Here is a 12,906-nt window from a genome sequence, read left to right as displayed (position 1 = left end):
GTTGTCTCCAAGCAGAATATTCTGTCTTGCTTGCAAAGTCTTTTTTTTTTTTCTTTTGCAAAAATACTCGGACTTGTTAGATTAATGTCAAATCTTTCCAGTGACACACAGTGTTTCTTTTCTGTTTTGTAGCACTTACATACAAAATACTTTTTATATGCTTTTTTTTTTTTTGCCTTGAAGTCAATGTAGAAGGAGTAAAGGGTTACTAGTGATAAGAAACTCATGTCCATGTAGTCAAGGCACGAACTGTTGTTAATAGAGTAGTATTTGTGTTAGACCTGATATTTTTGAAGCATTCCCACACATTTTATTATCTGAAAAAATTTGTGGAAATAGGCATATTCATTAGCTTTAGAGGATACAGAAGTGGACACGAACATGTCCAAACACAGCTGAACCTTTGCCACCTGGAGGTTGTCACTGCCGAAGTTCGGTGTGCTCTCCTCCCAGATACACATTTTGGGGGGCGGTAGTGAGAGTGCATGGGGTGCGTGTACTCTCAACAAGCCCCATGGCGGACACAGAAAGTTAGTGCTATTGAAGAGCCAGCGTAGAACAGTGGTTAAAGGTGCTTTGGATCCTCAGGGTGTGACTCGGGGGTTCCTGGGCTCAGCCCCTAGCAACCTCACCCTTCAAGGGTTTCAGTTCAAACACCAGGAGGTTCTAGTCCTAGCTTGTCTGGTTATTATTACGTAGTGACTGTAATTCCTGAACTCTCTGTATCTCCATTTATACGTCTATGGAATGGGCTGGTCATAGAGCATAGTTATTGCTAGTATTAACAGGAGTGTGGTGTTTGGTTCACAGCCTATGCTGTGCACAGTTGAGCTATAATCATTACATGAGTTCTTTTTCTTGCTTTCTTCACTTAAATTCTTGGGTCAAAATTTCCCTGTTAGAAAATATTTGAAAACACTTAGAATGACTGCATAAATTTCAATATATGAATATACTTGGATGTTATCTTTTCCCTATAGCTAGCTCGTTTCTAATTCTCTGCCGTCCTGAAAATAACCACGGTTGATATCCTATACATTATTTTTATGTGCATAGGCAACAGATTCAAAATGAACTACCAGTGGCGTTTTTATGGAAAGATAAAAGATTTAAGAATTCTTTAATGTTTACCAACGTGCCAGATCATATGCTCTGTGTTCTTTGTGGCAGAGTTCACTGTCACACAGCCCCTTGAGGTAGGTCTGTCACCCCCAATTTCCAGAGGAGGGAGGTCTGAGGGCAGATAAGTCGCTTGCCTGAGGTCCCAGATAGTGGAGGTGGAGGTGCAGGCGGCGGTCCGGTTCCAAAGCTCAAGGCTTTTCCATTCTGGCATGCACTCATGCCTGTCACTCCGAGGCCAGCAGAATGAATAGTCACTATTGTGCTTTCTACAAAAAGTCACTGGGTGCCACGTAAAAGATAGGACACTTGGCTGGAACTCTTGGCTTGCTCCGTATAGTGCCTCTTGTGTGCGGATGTTCTTATATGTCTTGGAATGGAGCCTCGTTAAAATGAGGCGCTAAGTCAAGGGGAAGCAGCATCGATATGATTACTGCATGAAAACAGAGCACACGGAAGAAGACATCTATTTAGTCAATACGACAAGACCCTTCTTTGTTTCACTTGTGTGGACCAGGCCAGAATCACTTATCTCCCCAGGAATCGGAGTGTTTCCCATAAATCAGCTTAGGAATTAACCAGCGAGAACACTCAAAATAAACCTGATACTGTCAAAAGAAATTGCACGTTTCTCTACTTGCTTGCTTGGGATTGAAAGAAAAAAAAAAATCTTTAGCCTTAGCCATAAGATGGTTCACCCAGAATGAGAAGCGGTACCACTGTGGGCAACGGTACATATACAGGAAGAACTTGATGTATATTGGGGCAGCCCCCGCCCCCCTGCCAAGGAACTATTTGGTGAGCTGGCAGGTCGTCTTTAAAAAGTCAGCTTTTGGAACATTTATCTTGGCAGCTCTCAGATGTGACTCATGGTATGCGGTGTGGCAGACGATCTTGTAGGAAAAGGGTATAATTATGTGATGAAGAAGGCCCAGGTATTGCCAGCCAGCACCCCACACAGCTCCTCGCAACAAAGGGGCAATTGAAGTCACCTTTTAATGGGCCATCCTGGCTTGTCATTCCGTAGATTCCCATCCTGACTGAAAAATGATGAAGAAAGAAACCCTGACTGTAAATCTTTCACATGTACGCAATGCTTTGCTGTGGAGTTTGTAGCCCATTACCGTCTAGTTGGGACAGCTGGCTTTGGGTTTTTTGGATGCTCGAGGTCTTCCATCTCTTGAGCTTATATATTTTTGTCTTAGAGTTGTCCTGTTTCCTCCGGTCACTTTCATTCTTGAAGCCTTGTCTCCAGAGGCTCAGTGGTCAGGAAGGTTTTGGGTCTTGACGGAACTTATCTACCAACCTGAACTGTGGATAGTGTTGCCCACCACCCTCCCCCCATGGTGGTGTTGTAGGTGGGAAGGGCCCAGCCACTTACACTTTAGTTCTTTCTGAAGATTGGACCTGTCACTTAGCCCCCTGGACAAAGAGCTATCCAGCGCATGGGCTCCCAGCCCTCAGCTCTCCAGTGGAGGTGATGGGGATTAAAGTCACAGATCATTTGGAAGATCAAATCTATCGAACAAACCGTTTGGCTAACTCAGACGTTCTTTCATGCTTTGTTTTCTTAGTTATTAGTTCATGGTCACTGGTCATCTCCCTTGAGGAGGAGCCAGTATGAAATGTTTTCAGGTGAACAGTGGGTATGCTTATAAAGATGTATGCAACAGGTACCTTTCCTAGGGCTAACCCTCCAGACCTTTCTGATGCGTTGCTACCTTATTGGATGGCAGTGGCACAGGCCTTTTCTCAGTTCTAAAAGCCCCAGGTACCTAGCTTAGAATCCCTCACACATTCCTGAGGCACATTCTTCTGAGAAATAAGGGAGCCCAGTGATATTAAAGTGTAGTTTTGGGAGCACATTAAAGTCCTTTGTAAAAGTGGACATTTAAGCTGGGTGTGTGGACACATGCCTATAATCCCAGCGCTCAGGAGACAGAAGCAGTAAGATCACTCATGCGTTGGAAACCAGCCAAGGGCTATGTAGGAAGTCCCAGGCCTGCCAGGGCTACATAGTCAAGGCTCCACCTCCAATGTAAAACGTAGACATTTGGGTCTAGTATGCTATCCTGAAATAGAGGCAAAGCTGACGTATTTGATACACATTTCAGCTTTCAATAAAAAGGCCCAAAGGAAAAGGGACCCCCCTCCCCCCAAAAATAGAAAAATATTCTGGTAAGATGGCCTTGTAGAAAATTGTAGGGGACTTTGAGTATTCAAATCATGTTGCTGCTGGAGAGCAGGAAAGAGACTGAGAAGTTCGGAACTCAGGCACCAGGAAAGGCAGGCCTGTGTGAACTCTCTCTTGAGCCTGCCTAGGTCGGCTCAGAAGCCTTCCTACCCCTCTAACTGCCTTTATCTTTTTGAGGACCTGCGTGGCTGGCAGGACAGGATTTGTTTGTTCACTGCCCTTGATTGATTGGGCTATACGGTGGGATGTTTATGAAGATGGCTACGGGTAATTAATGGTTGAATGGCATCTGTGGGGTCCCTCCAGGGTGAGAGCCATATACTAGATTTTTTTTTTTTTTTTTTTTTGAGACAGGGTTTCTCTGTGTAGTTTTGGTGCCTGCCCTGAATCTCACTCTGTAGACCAGGCTGGCCTCGAATGCACAGAGATCTGCCTGGCTCTGCCTCCCCAGTGCTGGGATGAAAGGCGTGCGCCGCCGCCGCCCGGCTATACTAGATGTTTTCAACGAATCTCTTTGACCCGGGTGAGCTGACTGGCCCGTGGCCCACTGGGCCCAGGATTTTCTGAGCATGCTTGGTGGTGCCTAAACCTGCTTGCTGTTCTCACTTGGAATCAGTTTGGTGAGTTTTATTTTTCTTTCCTTCTTTTGCTTTGGTGCCAGAGCAGCATCCCGTTCCTTTCTTTACCAACTATTTCCTGAGTGTCTGCACCACACTAGGGCTGAACATCGAGAGAGCCGGCGCTGGAGAAGCAGCGAGCTCACTTTCCTAGAGCGCAAAGTGACTGAGTTGAGAAAGGGGGAGGTCAGATTTGTAACTTCTTTTCGCCTGCTGTACTCTCTGCCGTAAATTCTACTACATAAAGCTCTACCCATATGCATTAATGTAGTGAATCCCATTATGATGAAGATCCTTTTTCCTTTTGACCGTGACTCAGGACACATCCGTAATACACAATTCCAATGTAGCCGAAGCCTTCGGGAAGCCCTTTAGGGTGCGCCAAAATGGGACTTGACCTCTGTGTCAGGATCTTAACAGTTTTGAAAGTTTTCATTTCCACCTGTCAACAAATACCGGACTGGATATTAAAGCCAGTCGAATCGGTATTTCTTGCTGTAGTCATTAGCAGCAGACATCCAAGGGCAGCATAGCCCAGCCACCATATTTTGTTGAGTTTATATATTTTATAATAAGCCTGGCTGATGGATAGGATGCTAATAGCAACATAATTTAAAAAGAATGGCGGAGGACTACAGTATTGTTTCTTACCTCTCATTTAAGAAATCTCCTGGTTCATTTGCTCACATTAATTGTAAGAACATACAAAGTGAAGATTTGGATTGCAATAACTGATTTCTTTTTCTACCCTTCTCCAGCTCCTGTCCCAGTCTGAGGACCTCTGTGTTGTTGGTGCTTTGACTTTTAAAGTTGCATTCTTCACAGTTTCATACATGTACAGAATGTGCTTTGGTTATATTCTCTTCACCATTACTTCTCTCCCTCCCCCCAAACCATTTCCTGCTGATAAATCTTCCTACGTCCACGTCTATTTGTGTGCGCCCCACGGAGCTTAATTAGGGTTGCTTGCAGTTTGGTTTTCACTTGAGCAAGGGTGACTGACCTACCAAAGGTGGCACAGCCAAGAAATAGGACCCCTGCATTCCAGCAACCATGAACTGCCGGTACTGCCTTAAGAAAGAGTAGGGCCTCGCCGGGCGGTGGTGGCGCACGCCTTTAATCCCAGCACTTGGGAGGCAGAGCCAGGCGGATCTCTGAGTTTGAGGCCAGCCTGGTCTACAGAGGGAGTTCCAGGACAGGCTCCAAAGCTACACAGAGAAAACCTGTCTCGGAAAAAAAAAAAAAAGTAGGGCCTTATGAGCCCCCCCTCCCCGATCCACGATGAGTGTTGATGCAGCAGGCTTGAGAAGGCCTTATTCAGGTAGCCACTGCCCCTTAGGGTTCGTGGCTGCAGGAGCCATATCCTGTCCAGAAGACGAGGTGTCCCGGCATTCCTCCCGGTCTTCCGGCACTTACGTTCTTCTCGCCTCTCCCACCATGTTCTCTGAGCCTCGGAGGGGATGGTGGAGCTGTTGGTTATTCTCTGCACTTTGCCCAGTTCCGAGTGCCGGCATCAACTGCCACCCAGTGCAGACAGAAGCTTCTCCCAGTAAGAGGTCTTGTGGCTGCCTCAGTGGACCGCAGAGTCCTGGCCTACAGGAATCTAGTTGTAATGGGAAGGAGCTCAGGGTCGTGAGGCGTTGAAGTGGCTTTCTCTTCTTGTGGGTTTTTAACTGTTAGAGGAGTTCTGAAAATCACCTGGTCTGATTCACAGCCTTTTTATAAACAACTGGCCCAAGGCATCGGTTTAAAAACACCAGCGTATTGATTACTTGTTAGTTGTCATGAGGTTCTAAGTATCTTCATGCATCCCCCAAGACATCCATAGTGCTCTCACTGTACTGCTAGGTGCAGGACTTGAGCTGCTGAGGACCTACTCAAAGGGCATCAAGGTCGGAGGGTCCAGGCTGGGGTTTGGAGCCAAGCATGTTGGATTCCAAAGCCTTTTCACTGTTTACCGCGTGAGCTTGTTTTTAATAATATATGAGACCGAGAAAAGGTTTTTTTTTTTTTTCAAATTGTTAAAATAATACACACTCATTATAGAAAGTTTGGACAGCAACATATAGAGAAGAAAGCAATTACCTGTAGTCCTGCACCCCAGGGATAACCGCTACCAAATTTCATCTTTTTTTCTTTCCAGGCTTAAGCAAGCTGTAATTTATATGTCTAAATGAGTGCTGCAGCACACAGTTGTCTTGGAGGCTGACACAGGAAATCAACCATCGTGCTGTTGCATCAGATAGAGTCCCTTTCAGAGTCTGTTAGGAGTTAAAGTCTCTGTGTTTCCTAGGCATGGAATAGAAGTGACAAAGGCAGTGTGTCCATTCCTCATATCCTAGCAAAATAATACATGACATGTGCGACCATTTTGTGCCTTCTAAATGTCTGTGCTGTAGCTATTTACCATCCCGTAAGGAATAGCACCTTGTGTCGAAGAAAACCATAAATATCGTGTGCCAAGTTCAGTTGTAGTGGGGGATTGAATTTACCAAAATGCTGCTCCTCGTGTCAAACATTGATGGATATTTTGGGGTGTGTTTAAAAGCCTTTATTAAAAATTAAATCCATAAATGTTTAATATCTTATTTGACAACTCATTTATTACATTGTCAACACAACAGTGTTTGCCTTTGGTGGTACATAAAGAAAATCAGAAAATTGCTTTTGTCAAAACTTTGAAAAGCATATTTTGAAATCAATTCCTATTTAATGGAGGTATTACACTCACTGAATTATTCCCCTCCGAGGGGTTTTTGTGAAAGCAAATGGATCTAAGCGTGAGGAACCGATCTGTAAATAAAGTCAGTAGTGTCTCATGCCACAGTAAATGTTTCCCAAAGATCTCTCTCTCTACCCCCATCTCTCTCTCTCTTTTTTCTCTCTTTCTTCACACACACACACACACACACACACACACACACACACACACACACACACACCCCGACCAAAATGGCCACTGGTATACATGGAGTTCTTGCCTGACTTAAAATCCAGCCATCTCATTAGTTGGCTGATTTCTGCTTTATTTGTTAACAGTCATTCTTATCTGCCCATCAGCCTACTCACCTTATCCACCAACTGCTGGACACCTGGGGCCCTGGGGCCCTGGGTTTCAGATTGGTCTATAAAATGCTTTGGGGCCACTCCCCAGCTTCAGAATAGGCCAAGTAGGGCTTGCATTCCGGTCCTGGGGCTTCACTCTCCCCTTGTCTTCTGGCTCCCAATATTTCCTGTGATAGGAATTGATCCTGCACACAGAGCTAATTATGAAACGTAGGTTGTGTTTTATGTTAATAGCCTTGGCACTATCCTGACATTGTTCACGCCACTGGAGCGTTACATTCTCTCTCGGAAGCCAGATTGTTAGGGAAAAGATTGAAAGAAAGATCTCAGGATGTCCAGATCAGTCTTCTCATTTAAATATGAACCCTAGAGATGTTAGTGGAGGTGGAGAAGTGATATCAGAGCCGTACATGACATCTCATTTATTTTTTAAAAATGTTTTATTAAAAATATATTGTTTTTCATCCAGTGCATTTTGATTATCGTTTCTCCTCTTCAGCTCCTCCCAGATCCTCCCCACTTCCCAACCCACCCAAATCCACCCCCTTTTTTTCTCTTTCTCATTAAAATACAACTACACATCTAAAATATATTAATACTAATAATAAGGATAAGAACAATCCAGAAATAGGACGAAACACACCGATGCTGAGATACACACCTTCACATGTCCAAAAAGCCCATAAAAACAAAATTGGAAACCATAATATATAAGCAGAAGATCTTTAAAGTTAAAAAAAAAAAAAAAGAATGCCCAAAGTATTGTGAGACAAAAAGCCTACAAAGATACCATTGAGTTTGTTTTGTGTTGGGCACCTACTGCTGAGCCTGGGGCCTGCCCTTAAGTCTGATTTGTATGCCCACTGAGACTCTGTCGGAGAAAACTAAGTTTTCATTTTCAAGTGGTTATCAACTGGAGATGGCTTCCAGGTTAGGGATGAGGACATGCGTCTCCTTCCTCTCTCAGGACTGGGACCCGGTCTGGTTTAGACCTGTGCCTGCCGCCACAGTCTCTGTGAGTTCATATTTGCCTCAGTCCTCTTGTGTCTAGAAGGCCTTGTTTTCTTGTTGTCTTCTGGCCCCACTGGCTCTTGCAATCTTTCTGCCTCCTCTTCCACATAGCTCCCTGAGACCTGAGGGGAGGGATTGGATGGCAATGTCACCTTTAGGACTGAGTATTCCAAGGTCTCTTATTCCCTGCACATTGTCCAGGTGTGGGTCTCTGTATTTGTTCCCGTCTACTGCAGGAGGAAGCTCCTCTGATGCTGGCTGAGCACGACACCGACCTATGAGTAGAGCAGATGTCCTTAGGAGTCATCTTATTGCTGCATTCCTTTAGCAGAACAGTTGTGTTTGGTTTTCCCCTAGGTCTGTGACCTATCTATTCTCAGGTTCTTGGCCACCTGAGCAGTGTCAGGCATGGGTTCCGTCTCATGGCGTGAACCTTAATTCCAGTCAGGCAGTGGTTGGTTACTCCCGTAACTTCTGTACCACTACTGCACCAGCGTATTTTACAGGCAGGCCATCATTGTAGACTGCAGGGACTGTAACTGGGTTGGTCTTTACCTTTCTCCTTTGGTGGCGTGCAGAGTGCCTCCCAGGACCCTGAACACTAGTCTAGTCAGGAGGAGTGAAGGGCTCTTGTAAGCACCAACTTGGCTTCTCCATGTTCAATGTAGGTATTATCTTCAGCAATAAGGCCTTACCGTCAGCTTGTGGGGGAGCAACCAATAACCTTGGCAATAGCCTGGGTTGTTTTAGCATTCCATGGGGCCTCTCTGGCCAACAAGTCGACCAGGTGTAACCCATTCCCAGCACTGGAGGTTTCATTTGGTGGTAAGAGTGTCTGGTTGGGGCTTTGTCTTACCCATTATTTGGATTTCTTTCATGCATGAGTATATTTTAAGAATCTTCTATTGTCTTAGGTTTACACACCTCCCCTCAAATGGCCCTTAGTTTTAGCTGTCCCTCTTATGTCCCCTACTTGACCTCCCTCAACTCCTATCCTTGTTTTATCCTTTCAAGCACCTCCCTCACTCTTGTTCCCCAATGGTCTCGTGAAAGTTGACCTTATGCCTCTGTGGGGGTCTGTGACCTGAGCCTTTGAACCCCCACAGAGTGCTCCACAGATCACTTAAGACTCTGGGGTTATTAAGAAACACAGGAATGTTTGGGGTGGTGTGTGAGTTAGTAGCTGGTTGACTTATAACTTGGGCACTCATCTGTATGCCTTAGTAGTAACTGGCTCAGTGGTGAGTGCTGTGGAGTTATACATTATAGCTTAAGTCTGGAAGAAAACACTATTATACAACAAAAACAGTAGCAAACATTTACTTAGGCAAATACCACGCGACCACTGTCTAGGTCCCGCATGTCACCAGCAGACTCCCACCGTGCCACACTCCAGTATAGTTTCACTAGTCAGGTGATTTTGATCCTTCTGTGCCATGTTTATTGATCTCCGTCAAATGCCAATGATACCCATGATGCCTCTGTTAGAGTACTGAGGGGGTTAGTATGTGGGAACAACGCTCTGGAACAATGCCAGGCACTTCCTAAATTCGTGATAAATGCTAGCTGTTGTTGCTAAATATCACCGTTATGTGCTAGGTGTGTTGAATACATTGCATGTTTTGTTCACCATGTAGTTAAACACTCGGTGAGAAAGCTATTATTATCCCCAGTCACTGCTGAGGAAACAGAGACACAGAGAGATCACCCTGCCCACCCAGGGTTAAATTAAGTCATGTGTGAGGACCAACTCATTATCTGCCAGACTCAAGACTCTGTATTAGGGGGCAAGTATGATGGGGAAGGGGAGGATGCTGATGTTGCTAATGGAAGACCAACCAGTCTGACCCTGCAAATTAATTTTCTTTCCTAGACTATTCCAGAGCCTAGACCGCTTTCCAGAACATCTCTGTGGATTCCCGGGTAAGTAGAGATGGTCCCTTCTTTCTCCGTGACATCCTCATGTCTTTGTGGGTGACGGTCCCTTCACTGACAGCTGACTCCCGGAGAGCCCAGTCAGGAGCTGTGCGGAGGGCTTAGCTGCCTCTTAAGGTTCCAGGCCAGAGTTACCATGAAAGTGCAAGGGCTGAGGCAGGCCAGTTGGGACCACGTGGCCAAGGGATCTGCGTCCCTTCTGTTCCACCCACATACCCCTTCCCATATCTATCACCCTTCCCACCCACATCCCCCTTCCAAACTACATGGTTTCCATGGTTATTGTTAGAATAGCATCATGTAAAATACTTAAGAGTACCACAAAAAGAAAATGAAAACAAGGTCTTTTCTAGACGTCCTCGTGATTTCAAAGGGAGTTAAGAGTTAAGAGCAGGGGACTCCAGAGCCAGACTGCCTGGCAGTTCCAGCCTAGCGGTGACAGCCAGTTTTGCCCTGGTCCCTGCTTTTGAAGACTGCCTCAGTGAGTGGAAGTCGGACTCTTGCCTGTAGTGCTCAGTCAGCATGGAACAGGAGTTGAAAGACTGGGCCTCAGAGTCAAAACAGCCCAGCCTTGCCTCCCGGGTCTGCGTCGTCAACGTGGCGTGGTCTTATTTCTCCCTCTTCTGAACCTCGGTTTCTTCCTTCCTGGTTAATGGATAGATAGCCTACAATCACACCACCCTGGAGAATGCTCCTGATCTCATCTGAGAGATGATAATCATAGTCATTGCCTAGGTATTGGCTATCTCAAGCTCATACATGTAAAGGAAACTGACATCCAATAAAAGGTGAATTGTTGCCGGATGTGGCGGTGCGTGTCTATCATCTCAGTAGTTCAGAGGCAGAGGCAGGTGGATGGGTCGCTTGTGAGTTCAAGGCCAGCCAGGGCTACAGAGTGAGAACCTGCCTCAAACAAACAAACAAAAACAAGAAAAAAAAATTGAACTGTTTCAATAGTTATGCATGTGCGGATGGTCATGTTAGAAGCCTTTGTGGGCAGAAAGCGTGTTGTTTCAGGTCCATCATACATTCTCTGAAATTCTTCAACAGCCTGTGTTCTATGTGAAAAGATTTTTGGTCTTGAAATTAAAAAAAAAATCACAAATTCCAAATTGACACAGTCCAAACGAGCCAAGCCTTAGTGCCTCCTTTGTTTCCCATCATTGTTTAAACTTGATCCTTTTTTCCATGAACCTGAAACTTCAGTAAAATGACTGTTACTCTGAAAAGAGCCATTAACTCTGGTGGGAGGTGGTCAGAATCCATGGATTGGGATTTTTTTACTTCCTTGGGTTTGAGTCACCATGAAAGTGCTTTATATTTGCTGAAAGAGAATTTTTAGAGTAAAACCTGGATGAACTGTCTCAGTGTCTATACCTATGTACATTGTTTGTGAGCATGGGGCCTCTCTCCCTCCCTCCCTCCCTCCCTCCCTCCCTGCCTGCCTTCCCCCATCGTGTGTGTGTGTGTGTGTGTGTGTGTGTGTGTGTGTGTGTGTGTGTGTGTTTAGTTGCCTTTTGCTTAGGCCACTGAAGAGTGATAATGTAAATTCTATCAGCCTTCCCCCCATCAAACAAGCAAGGGCACAGTGAATTCCTGTTTCCTTGGAACGTACACCAAATAATCAGAGACTCTGATTATGCTGCTGGAAGGCAGCAGCTTGATGGAAAGATGTACCAATTGAAAACATCTTTCTGTCAGGAGGATGGGATGCCTCCAGCTGTCTGCCACTAATCATATTAGAGGTGGGGCAGAGGAGTGCTTTGGCCTGAAAAGCTTGCTCTAATCTCATGTTGGAACACCACTTCTGACTGTTTACCCCAGAACGGTGACATTAGACATCCCTTCTGTAACCAGCCTTGCCAGTTGGTAGTTGTCTAAGACATATGCCACATGAGCACACTTAAGGAATTTTCTAATTACAGCTCAAATGCTCTGCTCTTATCTTTTTATGCTGGTACTGCAGACATTGCTGATGGAAGTGATTTTTCCCTTAGCATAGTCCTGTTGCCAGCAGCTACAGAGAGACTGGGAAGAAGGTGAATGAGACCCACAATAACCGAAGCGATGTCCGAATTCAATTAGGAAGAGGTCTTTCCCGTGTGGACACATACGCCATCTAAATCCATTTTAATTGTGAGCTGTAGTACTTATCTGGTCATGTTTATTTTGGAAACAAGTGCTAACGCTGGATTTAGACCAGAGCTCCAGATCTTCGAGCCCTAATGACTAATTTGGGTACCCATTGGATCCCTTAATTCATTTCTTAATTAGTTCTCCCAGAATCAGAGGGTTGCCTAGTTACAATCATCATCACGGTTTTCTCATAAATCAGAACAAATGTATGTAGAGTTCCTTCCCATGGCTCACATACTATTCCCTGATCTTGAAAAACAGTCGTTATCAAAATAACCATGACGTTGCCAACAACAATGAAACTAACATTTTGTAAGGTGGTAACGCATAGCAATACAACCTAAGGTTCAAAGCAGTATGGCTTTTAAAAAATATTTATTTATTTATTTATTTATATGTATATGAGTGCTTTGTCTGCATGCATGTGTGTATACCTGTGTGTGCATTTCCCAGGGAGGCCAGAAGGAGGTGTTGGTTCCCCTGGAGTTACAGACAGTTACGAGCTGCCATGTGGGTGGGTGCTGGGAACTGAACCCCAGATAGCTCACCAGCCTGAGGCATGGCTTTTGAGTCACGCGTGTGGGAACTTAAGTTACGTTCCCTTACTGTGCCTCAGTTTCTTCTTATAAGATGGGAGGGATGACAGTATCTACGTCATCAGATTTCTTTGTCAGACTAACGTGTGTAAAGGATAGGTGTGTGAACGGTATGTGGAAAGTTCCCGGTGCAGGAAGGGACGTGAGTGGCTGTGTTTGTTATCAATGAGACTGACAAACTGATAAGCGCATTTCGTTGGTGCCACACCATGGTCAGGTAGGTCCCGTCTCT

The 12,906-nt window shown here is 45.1% G+C and overlaps 1 protein-coding gene across 11 annotated transcripts in view; it reads left to right on the top strand.

The window, feature by feature from the left end:
* Spats2l (spermatogenesis associated serine rich 2 like) overlaps positions 1 to 12,906 on the top strand; it is a 179,634-nt gene that overhangs the window by 15,353 nt on the left and 151,375 nt on the right. For 10 of the 11 annotated variants that reach the window (XM_015994027.3, XM_076550358.1, XM_015994034.3 and 7 more), the window contains exon 2: positions 9,881 to 9,930. The exons of the other annotated variant lie outside the window; for it this stretch is intronic. In XM_015994027.3, the coding sequence (XP_015849513.1) occupies positions 9,881 to 9,930 (50 nt within the window). The remainder of the gene's footprint in view (positions 1 to 9,880; positions 9,931 to 12,906) is intronic. 11 annotated transcript variants of the gene reach the window in all.

This window comes from Peromyscus maniculatus, chromosome 13, assembly GCF_049852395.1.
Source record: "Peromyscus maniculatus bairdii isolate BWxNUB_F1_BW_parent chromosome 13, HU_Pman_BW_mat_3.1, whole genome shotgun sequence".
Classification (NCBI taxonomy): Eukaryota; Metazoa; Chordata; class Mammalia; order Rodentia; family Cricetidae; genus Peromyscus; species Peromyscus maniculatus.
This window is presented reverse-complemented; position numbering and strand designations above follow the sequence as displayed.